The sequence below is a fragment of the Aotus nancymaae genome, unplaced genomic scaffold (genome assembly GCF_030222135.1).
Source record: "Aotus nancymaae isolate 86718 unplaced genomic scaffold, 86718_ANA_hifiasm-v0.15.2.pri h1tg000036l, whole genome shotgun sequence".
NCBI lineage: Eukaryota > Metazoa > Chordata > Mammalia > Primates > Aotidae > Aotus > Aotus nancymaae.
The window spans coordinates 88,269,572-88,293,223 of record NW_026988450.1 but is presented as its reverse complement, the minus strand read 5'-3'; the positions used below and the strand labels follow the sequence as shown (position 1 = coordinate 88,293,223).

At 46.9% G+C, this 23,652-nt stretch overlaps 1 protein-coding gene across 1 annotated transcript in view; it reads left to right on the top strand.

Annotated features, from left to right (window-relative positions):
- The first annotated feature begins 6,219 nt into the window (after nucleotides 1-6,219).
- The window catches only part of TRAPPC9 (trafficking protein particle complex subunit 9), a 730,305-nt gene continuing 712,872 nt past the window's right edge, over nucleotides 6,220-23,652 (top strand). Inside the window, exon 1 of the mRNA XM_012461180.2 lies at nucleotides 6,220-9,584. Within this exon, the coding sequence (XP_012316603.2) occupies nucleotides 9,565-9,584 (20 nt within the window). The 5' untranslated portion in view covers nucleotides 6,220-9,564. The remainder of the gene's footprint in view (nucleotides 9,585-23,652) is intronic.

Sequence of the window (23,652 nt, the reverse complement as noted above, 5' to 3'; positions counted from 1 at the left end):
TACATCTTGTGCTTGGAAAAGCTGCAGACACTCAACACCAGCCCGTGAAAGCAGCCTGGAGGGAGGCTGTACCCTGCAGAGCCACAGGGGCAGAGCTGCCCAAGACCTTGGGAACCCGCCTCTTGCATCTGTGTTACCTGGATGTGAGACATGGAGTCAAAGGAGATCATTTGGAGTTTTAAGATTTGACTGCCCTGATGGATTTCGGACTTACATGGGGCCTGTAGCCCTTTGTTTGGGCCAATTTCTCCCATTTGGAATGGCTGTATTTACCTAATACCTGTACCCCCATCATATCTAGAAAGTAGCTTGCTTTGGATTTTACAGGCTCATAGGCAGAAGTGACTTGCCTTGTCTCACGTGAGACTTTGGACTGTGGACTTTTGGATTAATGCTGAAATGAGTTAAGACTTTGGGGGAGTGTTGGGAAGGCCCCCCTACCCCGAAACCAATACAGTGATTGGTTTAGAAATGTGAGGACATGAGATTTGGAGGGGCCAGAGGTGATCAGCAATCAGATGGCGATGAAGTTCTAGATCCATTGAGACAAGCTCTAGACAGTAGCATGCAGTCCCACAACTTGTACCAGCATCCCCAGCGGCTGGCATTCCATGTTTCTGCTCCCGTGGCCTCCACGGTGTAACAAGCGAGTGGTTTACGTGGACCTCTGCATCGTCTTTCTTCTGTGCTTCAGCCTGCACATTCGCTTCTTCCTCCACGTGGCTCTCACAGCGCAGAGTCTTCCAAAAAAAATGGCACCAAGGCCGAGAGCTTGGCTAATTATTTTTATTTTTATAGAGATGGTATCCCTCTATGCTGCCCAGGCTGGTCTTAAGGAAGCCACTCACCTCAGCCTCCCAAAGAGCTGGGATTACAGGTGTGAGCCCTAACCTGCCCCTCTCCAAATGACACCGGGCATATTTGTCAAGGGCCCACCCTAACAACCCTGTCTTAATTCATCACCACTTTAAGGGCCGTATCTCCAAACACAGTCACATTCAGAGGGACTGGGGATTACGGCTTGAGCATATGAATTTGGGGAAGACAGAATTCCGTTTATAACACATGGCTGAGTCCTGTGAATGCCCTTTGTTTTATTGTTTGTTTCCCTGGGAAGGCTGCAGGGCTCCCTGCAGTGGGGACTGTCCACCTGACTCACCGTTGGGTACCCAGCTGGGACCCAGGGCCTGCCACGACTTTCCTGGCGGGTGAGTGGACAAGCTAACCCCCACATTCATCCTTTTTACAAAATGGGAACTCTCCTTATCAGAATGGGCCTGCCCTGGCCGTGCTGGTCTCCTGGGGAAGCCGACTGAGACAGATGCATTTCCAGGGGAACCAGGAAGGAGACCCATGGGGTCAGGTATCTGATTTTTTGCACCTTGGATGCGTTTTGTCTGATCTGATACTTTGTGTAAACAGATCCACACGGCATGAACTCCATGGTTTGCAGCGTCCTTTGCTCAGTGTTATCTTGGTGAGAGTCATCCATGTCATCGCACGTCTAAGTACTTTATGTTTATTGCTCAGTAGTATTGCACTGACGATAAATGCGGTGTATATAGGAATATACAACAGGGTATTCATCAGTCTACCCATTGACAGACAGCTTGAGTTATGTCCTATTTTTGGCAATTTTATTTATTTTTTATTTTTTAATTAATTAATTAATCCTTTATTTATTTATTTTGAGATGGAGTCTCACTCTGTTGCCCATGCTGGAGTGCAGTGGTGCAATCACAGCTCACTGCACCTTCCGCCTCCTGGGTTCAGGTGATTCTCCTGCCTCAACCTCCCCAGCAGCTGGGATTACAGGCGTGCACCACCACGCCCAGCTAATTTTTGTAGTTTTAGTGGAGACCAGGGTTTCACCACATTGGTCAGGCTGGTCTCGAACTTCTGGCCTGCAGTGATCTGCCCACCTCGGCCTCCCAAAGTGCCAGGATTACAGGCGCAACCCACCGCACCTGGCAGCAATTTCAAATAAAGCTGCTGTCATCATTCTTGGACAAGTGTTTTGATGAACATATGTTTGTTTTAACTTATTTTGAATAAATACCTAGACACTGAATGGCTGGGTCAAAAAGTAAGCGTATGTTTAATTTTATAGAAAATCACCAGACCTTGTTCCAAAGTATGTGTACATCTTACGTTTCTACCAGCAATGTATGAGAATTCCAGTATCTCCCTAATACTTGGGGCCATGAGTCTTTTAGTTTTAGCCTTTTTTTGGGGGGGGAGATAGGGTCTCACTCTGCTACCCAGGCTGGAGGAGTGCAGTTGTGCAATCATAGCTCACTTGCAGCCTCGACCTCCCAAACCAGTGAACCTCCTACCTCAGCCTCCTGAGTAGTTGGAACTATGGGTATGGACCACCACATCTGGCTAATTTTTTGTTTTTTTGTACAGACGGGGTCTCACCACACTGCTCAGGCTGGTCTGGAACTCCTGGGCTCAAGTGATACTCCTGCCTTGGCCTCCCAAAGTGCTGGGATTATAGGCATAAGCTGTCCTGCTGGCCTAATTTCAGCCATTCTGATCGACATGTGCACATCTCAGTGGCGAGCCCAGGAGCTTATACACAACTTTTTGGTTACCTCTCCCTAGCTCCTTCCTGTCCATTCTCTGTCCCTCAGCTGGTGACACTGGCGGTCTCTGTTGGAGCTCCCTTCCTCCATACCATGGATCAGTTATGGACTCAGGCAGAAAGCCCAGTGAGCCAAAGCTCCATTTGCTTCTTTCTCATTTGTTTGTTTTTCAGGGAACAGTCCTGAGCTGCCTACTGGCCAATGTCTGAAAACAGTTCCCTTCTCTGCCTCCTACCCCCAGTTTTCTATTTGTTTATGGTGAAAGAAATGTCTAGATGCTGCAATCCCCTCTATATTTGCTATTCACTTTTTAAACATTGGCTTTGGCCAGGAGTGGTGGCTCACGCCTGTGATCCCAGCACTTCAGGAGGCTGAGGTGGGTGGATCACCTGAGATCAAGAGTTCAAGACCAGCCTGGCCAACATGGTGAAACCCTGTCTCTACTAAAAATACACAAAATTAGCCAGGCATGGTGATGCATGCCTGTAATCCTAGCTACTTGGGAGGCTGAGGCAGGAGAATCGCTTGAACCCGGGAGGTGGAGGTTGCAGTGAGCCGAGATTGCACCATTACACTACAGCCTGGGTGACAGAGTGAGACTCCATCTAAAAAAAAACAAAAACAAAAACAAAATAAATAAAAATTGGCTTTTACATCATGTTAAAATAGATATATAAACAAGACATGGGGAGGCCAGGCGTGGTGGTTCACACCTGTAATCTCAGCACTTTGGGAGACTGAGGCGGGTGCATCACCTGAGCTCAGGAGTTCGAGACCAGCCTGGCCAATATGGTGAAACCCTGTCTCTACTAAAAATACAAAAATTAGTCAGGCGTGGTGACACTTGCCTGTACACCCAGCTACTAGGGAGCTGAGGCAGAAGGACTGCTTGAATCTGGGAGGTGGAGGTTTCAGTGAGCTGAGATCGCGTCACTGCACTCCAGCCTGGGCGACAGAGCAAGATTCTGTCTCAAAAAAAAGACATGGGGCTTTGGCATGAGTTTGTTGCGTGGGTGAAATAAGTCATCTCCACTTTTGATGTTCCCTTTGCAGCTTCTCCTTTGGTCTCTCAGGCTCTCTTTTACTTGGGAAAGGAGATTCTAATGCTTCCCCCTAACACAGATGTGGTCTAAGACAGATCCATGCTGGCAAAGAGCACGTATGGAAATGAGGATGTTCAGTGGGAAAAGTGAGCCTCCAACAGTGAGACGATACATATAGTATTTATTTATTTATTTGGAGATATAGTCTTGCTCTGTCACCCAGGCTGGAGTGCAGTGGCACGATTTTGGCTCACTGCAACATCTGCCTCCTGGGTTCAAGTGATTCTTCTGCCTCAGTCTCTTGAGTAGCTGAGATTACAGGTGTGCATCATCACGCGCAGCTAATTTTTGTGTTTTTAGTATATATTTATATATATATGCTAATGGGACAAATATATATATAATATATAAATATATATATATTTATTTACTATATAAATATATATTAAATATATCTATTTATTTACTATATAAATATATATAATATATATATATATTTGAGACTGAGTCTCACTCACTCTGTTGCCCAGGCTGGAGTGCAGTGGTGAATCTCTGCTCACTGCAGCCTCCACCTCGTGGGTTCAAGGGATTCCACTGCCTTACTCTCCCAAGTAGCTGGGATTATAGGCACCTGCCACCATGCTTGGCTGATTTCTTTTTTTGTATTTTTTAGTAGTATTGGGGTGTTTTTTTTTTTTTTTTTTTTTTTTGAGACGGAGTTTCGCTCTTGTTACCCAGGCTGGAGTGCAATGGCGCGATCTCGGCTCACCGCAACCTCCGCCTCCTGGGTTCAGGCAATTCTCCTGCCTCAGCCTCCTGAGTAGCTGCGATTACAGGCACACGCCACCATGCCCAGCTAATTTTTTGTATTTTTAGTAGTGACGGGGTTTCACCATGTTGACCAGGATGGTCTCGATATCTTGACCTCGTGATCCACCCGCCTCGGCCTCCCAAAGTGCTGGGATTACAGGCTTGAGCCACCGCACCCGGCCTCCAGAATTGGGGTTTTGCCATATTGGCCAGACTGGTCTCAAACTCCTGACCTCAGGTAATCCACCTGCCTCTGCCTCCCAGAGTTCTGGGATTACAGGCATGAGCCACTGCACCTGGCCACAGTGATATATTTTTGTAGCAAAATGATCCAGTTCAGAATCACGCTTGATATTTAGTTGTCACGTCTCTTTAGTCTTTTTAAATCTGGAACGGTTCCTCAGGCTTTCTGTGATTTTCATGACCTTGATGCTGCTGAAGGTCACAGACCAGTGGTCGTGCAGAATGTCCCCACTTTGGTTTGTCTGTGATTTCCTCTTGATTCGAGGCAGGGCACGTGTCCTCGACTGGGGCATCACTGACATGTTGCTGGCTCTCCTGATTCCGTCCTGTAAGGATATTTCCAGCCACTTATATTTGCCCTATTAGCACTGTGTTCAGTTTGATCTGAATCCTCTTTACCTGCTTTAGATAAAGAAGGAAAGGGGCTGGGCATGGTTGCTCCTGCCTGTGATCCCAGCACTTTGGGAGGCTGAGGCCAGAGGATTACTTGAGCCCAGGAGTTTGAGACCAGACTGGGCAACATGGCAAAATCCTGTCTCTACCAAACAAAAATTAGCCATGCCACGTGGTGGTACATGCTTGTAGTCCCAGCTACTTAGAGTGATGAGGTTGGAGGATTGCTTGAACTTGGGAGTTGAGATTGCAATGAGCCAAGATCACACGACTGCACTCTGGGTGACAGATCAAGATTCTATCTCAAAAAAGAGAAAAGAAAAAAAGTCTGGGCGTAGTGGTTCACGCCTGTAATCCCAGCACTTTGGGAGGCCAAGGTGGGTGGATCACCTGAGGTCAACAGTTGGAGACTAGCCTGGCCAACATGGTGAAACCCCGTCTCTACCAAAAATACAAAAATCAATGGGGTGTGGTGGCACGTGCTTATAATCCCAGCTACTCCGGAGGCTAAGGCAGGAGAACTGGCTCGAATCCGGGAGGCAGAGGTTGCAGTGAGTGGAGATCGCACCACTACATTCCAGCCTGAGTGACAGAGCGAGACTCTGTCTCAAAAAAACAAGAAAGAGAAAAAATGGCAAAGGTATGGGTAATTTGATTTTAAAAACTCCCAAAACTTCCACTTGATTTGTGTTCTTTGAAAAAATTTGCATAATCCCTGTATCTAGTTGGCTGATAGTAGAAATGTAGCCTCGGTCTTTCTTTTAAAACTTTTGCTTTAACTCTGATATATATATATATATATATATATATATATATATATATATATATATAATAGATTTACATATAACAGATATATTTATAATTTATATTATATGTTCTTTTTTTTTGAGATGGAGTTTCGCTCTTGTTACCCAGGCTGGAGTGCAATGGTGCGATCTCGGCTCACCGCAACCTCCGCCTCCTGGGTTCAGGCAATTCTCCTGCCTCAGCCTCCTGAGTAGCTGCGATTACAGGCATGCGCCACCATGCCCAGCTAATTTTTTGTATTAGTAGAGACGGGGTTTCACCATGTTGACCAGGATGGTCTCGATCTCTTGACCTCGTGATCCACCCGCCTCAGCCTCCCAAAATGCTGGGATTACAGGCTTGAGCCACCGCGCCTGGCCTATATTATATGTTCTGTGTGTGTGTGTGTGTGTGTGTGTTGGTGTGTGTATAAATATATATATGTATATATATATATATTTTTTTTTTGAGATGGAGTCTGGCTCTGTTGCCAGGCTGGAGTTCAGTGGCTCGATCTCGGCTCCCTGCAACCTCTACTCTACCTCCCAGGTTCAAGCGATTGCCCTGCCTCAGCCTCCCGAGTAGCTGTGACTACAGGCACGTACCACCATGCCTGGCTAAATTTTTGTATTTTAGTAGATACGGGGTTTCACCATGTTGGCCAGGATGGTCTCCATCTCCTGACCTTGTGATTCACCGGCCTCAGCCTCCCAAATTGCTGGGATTACAGGCATGAGCCACCTCGCCCAGCCAACTCTGTTGTCTTTAGGACACACAAAAGGCATAAGGAGGCTGGGCACAGTGACTCATGCCTGTAATCCCGGCACTTTGGGAGGAAGGGGCAGGTGGATCACCTGAGGTCAAAAGTTTGAGACCAGCCTTACCAACATGGTGAAAATCCGTCTCTACTAAAAAAAAAAAAAAAAAAAAAAAAATACAAAAATTAGCCGGGTGTGGTGGCAGGTGCCTGTGATCCAGCTACTTGGGAGGCTAGGCAGGAGAATCGCTTGAACCACAGGGGCAGAGGTTGCAGTGAGCTGAGATTGTGCCACTGCACTCCAGCCTGGGCAACAGAGCAAGACTCGGTCCCAAACAAACAAACAAACAAACAAAAAACCACTCACAAAAAACAAAAGGTATAAAGAATAAGGTAACTTCAATTATAGTACAATAACTTGATATATAATACACAACATATATTTCCAGTTGGGTTACTAGATATTATCTGTATGTAACATATAAAATATATAATACAATATGATGTAATATATAATTACTTGAATTCTTCTTAAGTAACCCAGTTCAAGAATAAGCCACTGCCAATTTAGTTAAATCTCTCTTGTAAATTCCTCCTCAGCTTCAGCCTACTCTCAGTTTGCCCAGAACTCACTGACCTAAACTCCACTGACAAAGTGAAAAAAAAAAAAAAAAATCCTGCGTTTCAGAAGCAATTTGAGGCATTTAAAAGCAAATTCAGCCCAGATGAGGACGTTTGTTTTTCTAGTGTGGCTACCTGGCTTCTTCCGGCACCTGGCGGTCACACATGGAATTGCAGCTTCTCATATGTAATCCTTGTCAGGATTTTTTTTCTTTTCGAATCCTTTCTTTAAACTTCATTTTGTAATGTAAAACCTGGGTTGCTTAAGTTGGATTTATTATAATTTATTTTTAAATGCTTTCTGGTTCTAAAAGTGACTGGCCTGCATCGGTGAGAACGTTTAAGCATTAACTGCTCAATTATCACAATTTTTCAATCTTTTGTAATTTCTTGGGGGGGGTGTGTGTGTGTGTGTGTACATAATTTTCCCTTATTAATTCAAAAAAACGAATTGCTCATATATACTAGGTACTGAGGTAGACGCTGGCATGAAGTAAGAATAATCAGGATTAAAGTAGTGCTTCTGGTTACACCCTGTGAAACAGGAAACTTCATTTATCTACAAAGGAAGGAAACCTGTCAGTAAATACTATTTATTGATCACCTATCATGTATCAGGTGAACATATTCTTTCTCAGAATATGTCACAGAGCACACGTGCACTGCTTGAAATGTATTAAATAGTCAATGACAGTCCTTACTTGGCTGTTTTTGGTGATCATTCTCGAGGCGTCTTTGGGTGTTAAATTCATTGATGAAAGTTTGAGGAAGAACAGGCTACTTTGTTATCTCCAAGTATCACACAAGTTACTTATTAATTACAGAGAAAAAAACAGGAACTTGACAGCGGAGAAGCTTGGCGCCCCTTGCCTTAAGCAAGCAACCCATGTTGCCTTTAGAAACATGGAAGAAACCCACATCATTTCCCTCTTGATAAAATGCACTAAGGACGCCATCCCTTCTGTGGTTGCAAAACACACATAACCTGAATCTAATAATGAGAACGCATCATACAAACTCAAATTGAGAACATTCTACCAAGTAGCTAGCCTGTATTCTTCCAGCATATTAAAGTTGTTAACCTAAAAAAGACATCAGAGAAAAATGTCTCCTAATATAATTACTGTATTCGGGAGCAAGCAAAAAGGATTATAATTGGGATGTGGAGCTACAGCAAGCCACAGGTGCACCTGAAGAGGGCAGGGGTAAGTGGGCGCTTTTATTGGCCAAAAGTGGAAGTTCACATAAGCTGTTTGGAAACAGACTTCTTTGGTTCTTGAGACTCAAAGCCGGAGTGGCATCAATTCATTTTTGGAGATGCCGCTACTAGGCAAGTGTTCTTTTGAGAGCATCTGATTTGAATTGCTGTAGTCCTAAAGAATGCCTAGTGCTAAGCCTGGTCACAGAAATAACAGGGTAGTGAATGGCTGGAGTCCCAGCTACTCTAGAGGCTGAGGCAGGAGGACTGATTGAGCCCAGGAATTTGAGTCAGGTCTGGGCAGCACAGCAAGATTCCTGTCTCTAAATAAACAAATGTGTGTACATGTGCAAAACGTAGGTGGAGAAACACATGAGACATGTGAAGCGCATGAAGGAATTTCTTGTGTGGTTATTTTGGAAAGTCCTTGAGACATTTCTTATCTCAGACAGGTAAACGTAAGCCCTCCTTTGTGCATTCCTTGCTCAACGTGCTTGGGTCTGAGCAGAGTTGTCTCATCCTGGTAGCTGCAACTTCCACAAAGGCATGAAAGAGGAAGAACGACCGAGACCCTGTTCTAGATAAAAGGATACTAAAAAAGATTTGACAACTAATTGCAACAGTATGATTCTGGACAGAGGGGAAATAGCTATAAAGGACATAATTGAGACACACAGAGAGAGGAAGAATGAGAAAATGAGGCAAAAATGTAAAAATTGGTGATTGTGGATAAAGGGTATAATAGCAGTCCTTTTTACAATTCGCGTCTTTTTTCTGTGAATTTAAAAGTATGTATATAAAGCGTATGTATACTAATATATAAACATATATATGTTAACCCCAAAAGGTGTTCCAGAAAGTAACAAGCTCTTTGAGAAGACAGAATTGATCTCTTTAAAAATGATTTGTTTCATTATAAAATCAGTGTATGTATGCTTAAAGAAAAAAGAAAACTCATCGATCTCTGACACATGTCACAGACCACAGCTGCCTGGGAAGACTGAAGAGTGAAATTTCAGCAGAATGTCAGGTGAGGAGCAGGATCGTGCTAGGTGGAGAAGATTCTAGACTGAAGGGACACCACAGAAAAGACAAGAAAGCGTGGAAGGGCGTGGCTTGAGGAAAATGAGAGGAGTCCTGGGCAGGTGAGATGGGTAAGGACTTCCAGGGAGGAGTAACCACTGGGCTGTGGCGGGGGTGACATCTGGGCCAGTCACAATTCTCTCCACCTGTCGCCTTCCACAATGCCAGGCACGCGCCTGGGGTTGAATACATATTTCTGGGCTGAATAACCTGATACACAAAAGGCAGGCCCCAAATTTCCTCCCCGCCCCGTAGCGTGCCCCGCAGCGACACCACCACAAGCACACAGCTCTTGGTCCCCGCTCTGGGCCTCAGGGCCTCGGGGCCGCGCGCGGGGCGTGGCCAGCCGGAGTGGTGACGCACGCGGGACGCAAGCCGAAAGCTCGGTTTCCAGGGCAACACGCGCTGGGCCTCTGTTTTTCCGCTCCGCTCGTGCGTCACTTCCGGTCGCTCCCCTCTTTTTTTTCCAGCCTTGTTTAGGATAGGTTCCGATTGGGATCAACGTCGGGGTGGGAGTGGTACCGGGAAAGAGCTGTCCAAAATGAACCTTCGGTTCGGCAAGAAGAACCCAGCGTCAGGCAGGTGGACCTCGGCTTCCGTCCCCTAAGCCAATCGCTTTCCAATCCGTCCCCTAGGCGCCGCGGGAAAATGATGCCGCTGCGCTACCGGCCCTGGAGCATGCGCATTACCACTGGAAGCGCATGGGGAAATCCACTGCTCCGGGATTTCCACGCAGCCGGAGGGAATCCAGAGGGGCGGGTGATGGGCGTGGCATCAGGGGGCGGGGTGGGCGAGCCACGGTGTTGATTGGCCGGTGAGAGGCGGCCGTGGAGCGGCAGCGGACCCCTGTGGCGAGCTCTGGCGTTTCATTCATTCGTTCATTCAATGAATGAACTGATTCACTCTGTGTTTACTGAGTGTACTCTGTGTCAGAGCTTGTGTAGGCGCTGAGGATTCAGAGCTGAGTCGGACAAAACCCCTGTTCTTAAGGAGCCCACGCTTCGGCTGACACCGCGGCGTCCCCGCCTTTCTTCCTTTGCACCTTATCTCCTCTCTTCTCTCAAGGCTGATGTCCATGCAGAAGGCGGCGACGCTTAGCCCATTACCCCAGGGACTCTATCCGAGGCTTCCACACCTCTGAAAGCAGCTGTTGAACACGGAAAGGCCTGACGTGGAATCCTGGCTAGCCGCTCAATCACTGAACCCCTTCTTCCACTTTACATTCACCTCTGAAAGCTTGGTGCAAGCGTCCCTAACTTAGGGTGGCTCGACTTAGGATTTTTCAACTTTACGATGGGTTTATCGGGAAGCAACCCATCACAAATCCAGGAGCATCTGCCTAGTTATCTTGCAGAGGGCTGTGAGGTTTAAAATGAGCTTTGGTGCTTATCTTAAGGTTGAGTCCGAGCTTCCTCCCTCATTAGTGGTGTGACTTTGGGCCATTGAGGGGAGGAGACCTGTGGTTGTTTATAGCTGGCTGAAACACTCTATTTATAAGGTGAAGGGGTTTTGTTTGTTTGTTTTTGAGACAGAGTCTTGCTCTCTCCCCCAGGCTGGAGTGCAATGACATGATCAAGCTCACTACAGCCTCCACTTCCCGAGCTCAAGCAATACTCTCACCTCAGCATCCCAAGTAGCTGGGACTACAGGTGTGCACCACCATGCCGGCTATTTTTAAAATTTTTTGAGAGATGGGATCTCACTATGTTACTTGGCTCATCTCAAGCTCCTGGGATCAAATGATCCTCCCATCTTGGCCTCCCAAAGTGCTGGGATTACAGGCATGAGATGCCTAGGCCAGCATGGTTCTAATTTTTGAGACCCCCTGATTGGATTTGTCAGGGAAGCAGAGTTTACTGGAGAATTTTCTGGTAGAGCTTGTTATGAACCGAATGTTCATCTTCCTCCCAAATTCATGTTTAACTTTGTTCCCCAATATGATCCTATATGGATGTGGGGCCTTTTGGAGGTAATTAAGTCATAAGGGCAGAACCCCCATGAATGGGATTCGTGTCCTTCTAAGAAGAGACCAGACAGCTAGTTTGCTCTCTATAAGTCATGTGAAAATACAAGAAGCCAGCCATCTGCCACTCAGAAGACGACCCTCACCAGACCCTACCCGTGCTGGCACCCTGATGTCAGTATTATAATCTGCCCAAACCGACTAAGACAGCCACATCATCAAAGCCTTCTGCCTGTTAGGGCTTTTGTAGAAGGGAGAGAGTGTGAGTGTAAGGTTGGATCTGATTATTTTAGAGATTCCTTCCAACCTTACATGTCTGTAAACTCCTTGAGGGCAGGCTTTGTATATTCTTTGAATTGTCACCATTCAGAGGAGATGCTTAGGAAATACCAAAGCTGCTAAAGGAGCACAGCCCCAGGCCCTAGACAGCTCTGGGAATGCTTTGGATGTTCTCATTTGATTGTCGTGGCTGGGCTGTGGCAGGCTCTTACACTCTCTGAGCCTCAGTTTTCTCATTGGTAAAAATGCAGAGTAATCGTCCCACCTACTCCTTCCCCCACAGATTTGCTGAAACAACATAAATTGATAGAAGTGTACACATTGTAAATAAGCAGTGTTTCCTTTTGCCAGCTTTCAATCTTGCTTTCCAAGTTGCTTGCCTTCTGCACTCACAGCAAGAATAAGAAAAGACCTATGCAAAGAGTACAGTCTGTGGGGTCTGACAGCCCTGGATTTGAATCCCTAAATAGCACCAGCCACTTGGCATGACCCAGCCAAGTAAGGTATCCTTGCTGGACCTCAGCACTAAAAATAGCTCCGTTGCCTGGATCTTCTGGGGTAAGCTTGGAGCCTGGTTTCTGCACTCAGACGTCCGTTAGTGGTGGCTTTTTAAATGTATCTTTTCTGTATTCTGTTAACCCCATATACGTCTTTATTCATTAAAAAAAAAATAAATTTTTCAGACAGGGTCTTGCTCTCTCTCCCAGGCTGGAGTGATCATGGCTTACTTGGCTCGTGATCCAGCATCAACTTGGCTAGACTCAAGTGACCCTCTTGCCTCAGTCTCCCGAGTAGCTGTGACTACAGTTTTGTGCCATCCTGCCCAACTAATTTTGGTGTGTTTTTTTCCCAAGAGATAGAGTTTTCCTATGTCATCCAGGCTGGTCTTGAACTTCTGGACTCAAACGATCCCAAAGGGCTGAGATTACAGGCACGAGCTACCGCATACAGCCTCCATGCAGTCAAAACAGCATGGGGCAGCCTCGTTGGGCAGTTTTTGTGTTGTCTGGGAGACATTTTTCCTCAGCCCCTGGGCACCTCTGTTGAAAACTTCCTGGCTGTGTGGCTTGCTGGAAATCAGCTCTCTTTGTTTTGCCCTGAAGATGTGTTTCATTTGTAACTCATTCTGACTCTGTAGAAAACAATTCGATAAAAACTCAATTGGTTTTCCACTAGCCCTGAGCAGGGATGAGGGATAGTATCTTATTTTATAAAACATATGAATAATAAAACAGCTCTGGTCACATAGCCCTGAGTGGGTAAGTGCCTAGTGACTTAAAGGAGAAGTGCTGGCTCAGACCAGTTTTCCCTTGCTGCTGTATGTGCTGAGAGAACCACTCCTGTCCTCTTTTATTTTTTTGAGATGGAGTCTCGCTTTGTCACTGGGGCCGGAATGCAATGGCGCCATTCTCTTGCATGATTCTCCTGCTTCAGCCTCCCGAGTAGCTGGGATTACAGGCACGCACCAACCACACCTGGCTAATTTTTGTATTTTTAGTAGAGACATGGTTTTACCATGTTGGCCAGGCTGGTCTTGAACTCCTGACCTCAGGTGACCCGCCAGCCTTGGCCTCCCAAAGTGCTGGGGTTACAGGTGTGAGTCACTGCACCCGACCCTTTTTAGTATTTTTGTTTGTTTGAGAGGGAGTTTTGCTCTTGTTGCCCAGGCTGGAGTGCAATGGCATGATCTTGGCTCTCTGCAACCCTTGTCTCCCGGGTTCAAGCGATTCTCCTGCCTTAGCCTCCCAAGTAGCTCGGATTACAGGTGCAAGCCAGCACACCCGGCTAATTTTTTAGTAGAGATGGGTTTCATCATGTTGGCCAGGCTGGTCTTGAACTCCTAACCTCAAGTAATCCGCCCGCCTCAGCCTCCCAAAGTACTGGGATTATAGGCGGAAGCCACAGTGCCCAGCCAGGATTTTTTAATTGAAAAAGAAATACATGCACATGTTAAAAGATTCACACAGAACATTGATCATACGTAACAGAGCGACTCTTTGTTCTGGATCCTCCCTGCAGATGCCATTGCTAATTCCTCTTGTGTTGGGCATTTGAAGTCTGTAAGTCTCCCCCATCTTCAGCTTTATTTTATTTTATTTTTGAACCCAGAGGGGTTTAAATCCTTAAATGGCTTCCGCCCGCACTTAGCAAGCTTGGCGCCTTGGCCCTGAACTAACGACAGCTGTCCTACCCACTGTCGCCCGTTTGGAACCCTTTATGTGGATGGATTGTTGGGGCTCTGAAAGTCGGGAGTGCAGAGGTGCCAGCTGGGGATCATGATGGCCCGTCACACAAGGGGCAACCGGCCCAGGCTCAGGCTCGGGCTCGCACCTCACCTGCCTCCCGGGCCCTGCGATCCTGGAGGCGCTCCCAGTCCCCGCGCGTCACGGTCACCCAACCTGAAAAGGGGGGCACCCCCGTGGGGGACCCGGGGGGCGCTCCCGGAGGATCCGCAGTGGGCTTCCGCGGGGCCTCCACCCCGGAGCTTCACGGAGGAAGTGAAATTTGAGCTGCGCGCCCTGAGGGACTGGTAAGCGACGTGGACAGGACTGGCGCCTCCGTCCAGCTGCGCCACCCCAGGTCCAGAAGCTTTCCTCCTCGTCTCCGCACTCCTGCTTCGGTCCTCCCTCCTTCCTCCCTCCTCCCTCCATCTCCCTCCCCTTCCTTCCTCCTCCTCCCTCTTTCTTTCTCCCCTCCTTTTTCTCACCTTCCTCCTCCCTCCCTCCTCCTCCCCCCATTCCCTGTCCCCTCCCTCCCAGTACCCGCGTCTCACCTCCGCTCCTCCTCCCACTCCGAGCTTCCCTTCCTCCTCCTCTCTCCTTTCTCCCTGGCTCCTCCTCCCTAGCGTCCCTCGCGCCTCTCGCAAAACCCGGGGCGGATCGCGGGCCCGGGCTCGGCCTCCGCGCACGCGCAGGAGCAGCGCCGGCTCGGCCGCCAGTAGGAAGCGCCAGTCCCGAGCCGGGGAAGTGGCAGCAGAGGCTGCTCGGCCTCGCTGCCCACCAGGTCGTGGGCTCCCGCTCCGGGCCCGGGGCCACCGGCTGTGTAAGTGCAAAGCGCGGGGGGAGGCTCCCGGTCAAGGAATCCGGGCCGGCTGCGGGGAGGGCTGCGCGGCTTGGCGTGGAGTCGGCGCGTCCCGCGGAGGTGCTCGCTCAGCCCTCACCTGTCCGGGCCGAGCCCGCCACACCTGTCCGGGTCCGCTATCCAACCGGGTTTCAGCTTGCACCTGCTCGAGGCGCCCTCGCCCCTGTTGGCGCCCTGCTTACACCTGTCTAAGGCCGTGTCCACACCCACTGAAGACCCAGCGGACACCTGTCCGGGATCCGGCCCACACCTGCCGCCCGGGCAGGCTCTGCTGTCCCGAGCTCGCGGCAGAGTCCCCTTCCCCTGTGCGCCTCCGAGCTGTCTCCGCCTGGCTTCCCCTCCGGGGTCGTCCGCTGCGCCGGAGCCCCCCGCCCCTGGGCCTGGCTACGCCCCCTGGAGCCTGCCGAGTCTGGGACACGCGGCTGTGGCCTGGGGACCCGCACAGCCCACGTTCCCGGCGCTTTCCCCGCCCTGCGTTCCCAGGCTTCTCCACTAGCCCTTTCCTTCCTGTCTCCTAGATGCGAAGTGCCTTCGATCTAGCTGGGCGGGGTCAGGCGTTGCTCAGGACGAGCACGCTGTCAATTCCAACTTCTCCCAGGGAAGCCTGGGAGGAGGAAGTCAGCCTGCTGGTCTGGATCTTCTCCCTGTCAGCCCACCCCGAGCCCCTCCACCCGCACGGACCTTCCCAGCGTGAATGTCTGTTATCCGAAAGTTTTCTGGTGTTAGGATGCGTTGTCTGTCTTCCAATGTTTTTATATAGAGAGGAATTAAAACGCTGGAAGCGTGGCCCAGTTGGAAGGTATGGGACAGTGACTTCCCTTCCATCCCCCACACCCCCAGTTTAAACTGGTGACTGTCCGGTGTTTCTAAGGTAGCAATAGCTACTTCCTAGTCCAGCCCAGCTTTATTTGTTAACATGAAACAAAGCACGGGGCGGGGATGGGGCATGATCTTGGAGACCCAGGAATATTGCTGTCCTCAAGATCTGGCTAGGTTTTGTTGTGTGTGTGTGTGTGTGTGTGTGTGTGTGTGTGTGTGTTTTTAATTGTGTGAAAGACTAGTAGTGCAGAGGGAGAAATAGTTGTCCAGAAACATGTAAACAATAAATGTTTCAGAAATATAATGTGTCATTAACAGTTTCATTGAGCCATCAACCTGCCATAAAATCCACTGCTTTGAAGTACAATTCAGTGATTTTTAGTGTATGTGTAACCATTGGCATTCCAGAATATTTTCATCATCCCAGAAAGAAATTCCATACCCATTAGCAGTCACTCCTCATTCTCCACTCCCACAGCCCCTGGCGGTCACCAATTTACTTTCTGTATTTATAGATTTGCATATTCAGGACATTTCTTATTAATGGAATCATACATGTGGCCTTTTCTATATGGCTTCTTTCACTCACCGCAATGCTTTCAAAATTTATTCATGTTGTGGCCTACATCAGTACTTTGTTCCTTTTTGTGGCTGAATAATATTCCATTATATGGATTTAACATTTTGTGTATCAGGCAGTTGATGGACATTCGTGTTGTTTTCACACCTTAGCTATTAAGAATAATGCTGCGCCTGTAATCCCACACTTTGGGAGGCTGAGGCGGGTGGATCACCTGAGGTCAGGAGTTTGAGACCAGCCTGGACAATATGGCAAAACCCAGTCTCGACTAAAAATACAAAAATTAGCCAGGCATTGCTGTAGTCCCAGCTACTCTGGAGGCTGAGGCATGAGAATTGCTTGAACCTGGGAGGTGTAGGTTGAGGTGAAGTGAAATCCTGCCACTGCACTCTCCAGCCTGGGCAACAGAGTGAGACTACATCTCAAAAAAAGAGGAATAATGCTGCTATGAACATTCCTGTACACGTTTTTGGCATGCACACATGTTTTCAGATCTCTTGGATTGCTGGCTTTATGGTAACTCTGGAGAAACTACCAAGTTGAAGATATGTATTTTTGCTGTTTTAATACCTGTATTAGCTTAGTCTCAGATACCAGAACTGGCTCCTTAGCAGGTGCCTTTTTTTTTTTTTTTTTGAATAGTCTTATTCCGTCACCCAGGCTGGAGTGCAGTGGTGTGATCTCAGTTCACTGCAACCTCCTCTTCCCCAGGTTCAACCTATTCCTGTGTCTCAGCCTCCCAAGTAGCTGGAATTACAAGTGTGTGTCACCACACCTAGCTAATTTTTGTATTTTTAATATAGAAAGGGTTTTGCCATGTTGACCAAGCTGGTCTCGAACTCCTGACCTTAGGTAATCCACCTGACTTGGCCTCCCAAAGTGCTGAGATTACTGGTGTGAGGTCAGGTGTTTTTTTTGTTTGTTTTGTTTTTTGAGACAGAGTCTTGTTCTGTCCCCCAGGCTGGAGTGCAATGGCGTGATCTCAGCTCACTGAAACCTCCACCTCCTGGGTTCAAGTGATTCTGCTGCCTCAGCCTGAGGCAAAGCGCGGGGGTTTACAAGCACCTGCCACCACACCCAGCTAATATTTTTGTATTTTTTGTGTTTTTGAGATGCAGTTCCGCTCTGTTGCCCAGGCGTGATCTCGGCTCACTGCAACCTCCACCTTCCAGGTTCAAACGATTCTCCTGCCTCAGCCTCCCAAGTAGCTGGGATTATAGGCATGCACCACCATGCCTGGCTAATTTTTGTATTTTTTTTAGTAGAGACGGGGTTTCACAATGTTGGCCAGGCCTGTCTGGAACTCTTGACTTCAGGTGATCCGCCCTCCTCAGCCTTCTAAAGTGCTGGGATTACAGGCATGAGTCAGCATGCCTGACCTTTTTTTTTTTAAATTGAAGTTTTTGCTGATCTTTGTCGTATCATTTTAAAATTTATTTAATTTTTACATTTTAAATTTTATTTATTTTTGAGACAGGGTCTCGCTCTGTTGCCCAGACTGGAGAGCAATAGCACCACAGTTGTTGGCCACCACATCCAGCTAATTTTTTTTTTGAGATGGGGTCTCCCTATGTTGTCCACACTGGTGTGGAACTCCTGGGTCAAAGTGATCCTCCTGCCTTGGCCTCTAAAGTGCTGGGATTACAGGTGTGAACAACCATACCCAGCCATGACCAATTAAATTTTTAGAGACGGGCTGTTGCTCTGCCACCCAGGCTGGAGTGCAGTGGCGTTCTCATGGTCTGCACCATGGCATGGGTGTGGCTGCTCCTGCATGTCTCAGGGCCCAGTTAGAAGTGGAAGGGACCCAGGCATTCATTCGGTCTAGGATGACCTAGTTGTTTAGATTTCATAGACTGATAAAATCCAAAAAGCTAGAAAGTGAATAATAGGGTTGTCCATTTTAATTTTTGTCCAGACAGGATAATTGAAAAGCAACCACCATCTATTGTCACCATCATTTTATAAAAAAAGTGAATGTTGGCCAGGTGCAGTGGCTCATGCTTGTAATCCCAGCACTTTGGGAGGCCAAGGTGGGTGGATCACAAGGTCAGGAGTTCAAGACCAGCCTGGCCAAGATGGCAAAACCTGTCTCTACTAAAAATACAAAAAAAATAGCCAGGCGTGGTGGCGGGCGCCTGTAATCCTAGCTCTTGGGGAGGCTGAGACAGACAATTGCTTGAAACTGGGAGGCAGAGGTTACAGTAAGCTGAGATGGCGCCACTGCACTCCAGCCTGGGTGACACAGTGAGACTCCGTCTCAAAAAAAAAAAAAAAAGTGAATGTTTAAACACCCCAAACTGAGGAATTTCATAACTTAGAAAGAAAATGATAAAGATAATAGTTAATATTTATTATTTATTTGTTTGTTTGTTTATTTATTTTTGAGACGGAGTCTCGCTCTGTTGCCCAGGCTGGAGTGCAGTGGCGCAATCCCAGGTCACTGCAACCTCCGCCTCCCGTGTTCAAGAGGTTCTCCTGCCTCAGCCTCCCGAGTAGCTGGGACTACAGGTGTGTGCCACCATGCTCAGCTAATATTTTGTATTTTTAGTAGAGACAGGGTTTCACCTTGTTAGCCAGAATGGTCTCCATCTCCTGACCTTGTGATCCGCCCGCCTCCGCCTCCCAAAGTGCTGGGATTACAGACATGAGCCACGGTACCTGGCCGATCTGATGGTTTTGTGTGTTTGGTAGTTTCTTCTGTGTGCGTTCTCCCTCCTGCTGCCTAGTGAAGAAGGTGCCTTGCTTCCCCTTTGCTTTCCACCATGATTGTAAGTTTCCTGAGGCTTCCCCAGACATGTGGGACTGTGAGTTAATTAAACGTCTTTCCTTTATAAATTACCTCGTCTCGGGCAGTTCTTTGTGATAGTGTGAGAACAGACTAATACAGTGCCCTTGCTTATCCGGCTCTTGAGATTCAGTCATGTTCCCGCATTGTAGCTTGGGTCAGTTATTTTCACTGTTCTATAGTATTCCATTGTGTTAGAAGACCACGATTCATTTATCATTCTGATGGTGAACATTTGTATTGTCCTACTTTTGTTTCTGTGTACCTTTTTATGTCTCCTGGGGAATATGCACAGATTCGCCTTTTTTTTTTTGAGAGAGAGTCTTTCTCTGTTGTCCAGGCTGGATGATCTCAGCTCACTACAACCTCCACCTCCTGGTTTCAAGTGATTCTCCTGCCTCAGCCTCCCGAGTAGCTGGGATAACAGGCGCATGCCACCAAGCCCAGCTAATTTTTATATATTCAGTAGAGACGGGGTTTCACCATGTTGGGGAGGCTGGTCTCGAACTCCTGACCTGAGGTGATCCGCTTGCCTTGGCCGCCCAAAGTGCTGGGATTACAGGCGTGAGCCACTGTGTCCGGCCTAACATACTCACCTTTTTATAATGCCAAATTGATTTCCAAAGTGGATGTACCAGTCTATAATCCCACTCATCGTATAGGAGAGTTACCTTTGATCTATGTCTTTGCAAACTTGGTGTTTTTCAGACTTAAACAATTTTTATCAGTACACCTGCGCTTGTAGTGATGTTATTCACAATAGTCAAAAGTAGAAGCAAGTGTTCATCGATGGATGAGTAAACAAAATATGGTACACGCATATAATGGAATATTATTCCACATTAAAGAGGGAGGAAATCCTCAGACATGCTCAGCATGGATGAACCTGGAAGGCGTTTTGCTATGTGAAATAAGCCAGTTACCAAAGAACAGATACTGTGCTGTGTGATTCCACTTACTTGAGGGCCCTAGAGTAGTCAAATGTATAGAAACAGAAAGTAGAATAGTGGTGGCCAGGGACTGCGGCAGGGGATGAGGAGTTAGATTCAGAAGGTACAGAGTTTCAGTTTCATAAGAAGAGGTTCTGGAGATTGATGGCAATCATACAGCAGTGTGAATGTACTAATGCTCCAGAACTGTAAATTTAAAAATGGTACATTTTGGCCAGGCTCAGTGGCTTACGCCTGTAATCCCAGCACTTTGGGAGGCCGAGGTGGGAGGATCATAAGGTCAAGAGATAGAGACCATCCTGGCTTCAATGGTCTCTACTAAACCCCATCTGTACAAAAATACAAAAAAAAAAAAAAAAAAAAAAAGTAGCCAGGCATGGTGGCACGCGCCTGTATTCCCAGCTACTTGGGAGGCTGAGGCAGGAGAATCGCTTGAACCTGGAAGGCGGAGATTGCAGTGAGCCAAGATTGTGCCACTGCACTCCAGCCTGGCAACAGAGAAAGACTCTGTCTCAAAACAAAAAAGAAGGTACATTTTATGTATATTTCTACCACACACACAAAAAAATTTTCTGTCAGCCTGGTGGGTGTGACATGTTTATCACTGTAGTTTTATTTTATTTTATTATTTTTATTTTTAGTGTACCAAATACTTTATGATGTTTTATGACATGTTGACTCAAAAATTAGTGGAAAGTTGCATGCTAATAGCTTTTTATATATTTTTTATTGCATTTTATATCACTGTAGTTTTAATTGCGTTTTTCTGCCGTTGAGGTGGGCACAACTTTCTGAGTTTCCTCTTCAGAGGTGTCTAGTGGAGTACTTTGCACACGCTCCTGTCGGATTTCTGAGTTTCCTCTTCGGGGGTGTCTAGTGGAGTACTTTGCACACACTCCTGTTGGATTACGTATCTTTGTCTTACTCATGTCCCAGTGTTATTTATTCCTTTTCCTATTGCTCTACAATGGCAACTCTGCTGTATTTCAAATTTCCTTGTATCTGTGGGTCTGGTTCTGGGCTTGGTTACATTCCATTAGTGTATTTATTCCTGTGCAAATACCATGCCGACTATAACTTTTTATCTGGTCTTTTTTTTCAGCCTTACTGAGATATAATTTATATATCATACAGCTTACTGATTTAAATGTACAGTGGTTTCATTGTTTATTTATGAGACAGAGTCTTGCTCTGTCACCTAGGCTGGAGTACAGTGGTGCGATCTTAGCTCACTGCAACCTCCACCTCCCAGGCTCAAGCAATCCTCCACCTCAGCCTCCTGAGTAGCTGGGACTACAGGCATGTGCCACCAGCATGGCTAATTTTTTTGTTTTTTATACTTTTTTTGTAGAAATGGGGTTTCACCGTGTTGTCCAGGCTGGTTTCAAACTCCTGGGCTCAAGTGATTTGCCTGCCTTGGCCTCCCAAAGTGCCAGAATTACAGGCATGAGCCGTCATGTCTAGTCAGTTTAGTGGTTTTAGATATGTTGTCAGAGCAAGCTGCACAACTATCCCCACAGTCAATTTGAGAACATTTGTGTCACCATAAAAAGAGACCCTCTGCCCCATTAGCAGTTTTACCTGGTCTTGCTATCTTATGAGACAAATACCTTTTCTGGTGGTGGTACTTTAGGAGTTTGTTAGGTTTTTTTTTTTTTTTTTTTAAGACAGGGTCTTGCCCTGTCACCTAGGCTGGAGTGCAGTGGTGTGATCTCAGCTCACTGCACCCTCGACCTCCCAGGCTCAAGTGATCCTTCTGCCTCAGCACCCCCCACCCCCGCAAGTAGCTGGGACTACAGGTGTGTGCCCACACTTGGCTAATTTTTGCATTTTTTGTCGAAATGGGTTTTGCCATGTTGCCCAGGCTGGTCTTGAACTTCCAGGGTCAAGCAATCTGCCTAACTCAGCCTCCCAAAATGCTGGGTTTACAGGTATGAGCCACTGTGCTGGCCTCTTAGGTATTCTTGACCATAAATTAGCTTGTTACGTTCCATCAGAAATTTGGTAGAGGCCAGGCATGGTGGTGTACACCTGTAATCCCAGCTACTTGGGAGGCTCAGGCAGGAGAATTGCTGGAACCCGGGAGGTGGAGGTTGCAGTGAGCCGAGATCATGCTACTGCTGCACCCCAGATTTTATCTCAAAAAAAAAAATCTGGTAGAGATTCTAACTGAAATTGCTTAGAATCTATTTATCAAGTTGGGGATAAGTAACATCTTATGATGTTAACTCTATTGATGAATATGTTTTTATCTATAAGGTCGCCCAGGTCTCCAGCATGGCGCACGCTATGTCTTTTCATCTCTACAGAGCCTTGCATGTGGAAAGTCGTCACTAAATGTTGGGTGTGTGAATGATGAATATTATGCATCAGTAGTTTCCACGGTAGCCTTTCACAGAAGAGAAAGCTAAACCTCAGTGAAATTATGCGGATCGCATATGGTCGTGTAGAGTGATTGCCAGTGCTGGAACCACGAGCCCGGTTTGGTGGATGTGATGCTTGGCAGGAGGGTTCCCTGCTCGCGCACCGCTCGTCGGGTAGCAGCACGTGTTTTGCTAAGAACCTGTGCCGTGCTGCTTTACATTTCATTCACTTGAGCTTGCACGTGGGTGGCTTTGGGCCTGTGTGTGATTTGTGCATATGTTAACAATAGAGATTTGGGAGAACTCCATGCCTGTGTAGTGCCTGGCACAGAATGCCCACCAAGCACATTTTTGAATTAGGAAAAACTATACTTAGAAAAATTTAAAAAAAATGAAAAAAATTGATGCCTTTTGAGATTAAAAAAAAACTATACTAAAGGTTAAATTTCTGTTATGATTTTAAATTCTGAATTTTTACTGTCTTTGACATGTACGCCTAACCTTAATGTTGGACACAAATATATTTAATAACTTGGTAAAATTCCATTGATGGTATTACATGGGAAGGGTATTGTAATACCATAAGAAAGAAAAAGGCCTTTTCTTTCTTTTCTTCTTTTTTAAAAAACTTGTGCTCTGGGACCCTAAATACCATTTTATTTATTTAGCAGTGTCCAGGGCTTGCTTGTTGTGGTGATGAGATGATACTGTTTTAGTAGAGATGGGGTTTCACCATGGTCTTGATCTCTTGACCTCGTGATCCGCCCTCCTCGGCCTCCCAAAGCCAAGGTGATTTTTGTGTGCACAAAAGGCTCTTTAGGGAATTGTTTTGGGGAAAGGGCAGGAGAGAGCAGGGCATCGTCCTTGAGAGTGTGAGCACTGGAGCTGGGGACTTGGGTTGAGTCATACACATGTAATATACTTGTAAACCATTTAGATCCTGGGCAGACACAACACATGTTGGGAGGCTAGGGTTTCCTTTTTTAAAAATTTAATTTTGTTCATACTCCTCCATGCATGTGTATTTTTGAAGTCTGTAGAGGATGGGGTTGCGATGTGTAGTCCATTGTGGGATCTCCATATTCAGAAAGGGATAGCCCCTCCTCTCCGTGCAGGGTGAGAGTCTTGCCATTAGAATGTCACAGAGGTCTTGTAGCAATGTCATTTTAATCTTAGTGTCTCACCTGGGAGGGTTACTGCCATGATCTCTGCAGTCAGGCTTTGGTGACCTGAAGGTCATGCAGTTTGGGTCTTCCTATTTAAGAAAAAGAAAACAAAATTAAAAATGCAAAATCAGATAGAGGGCT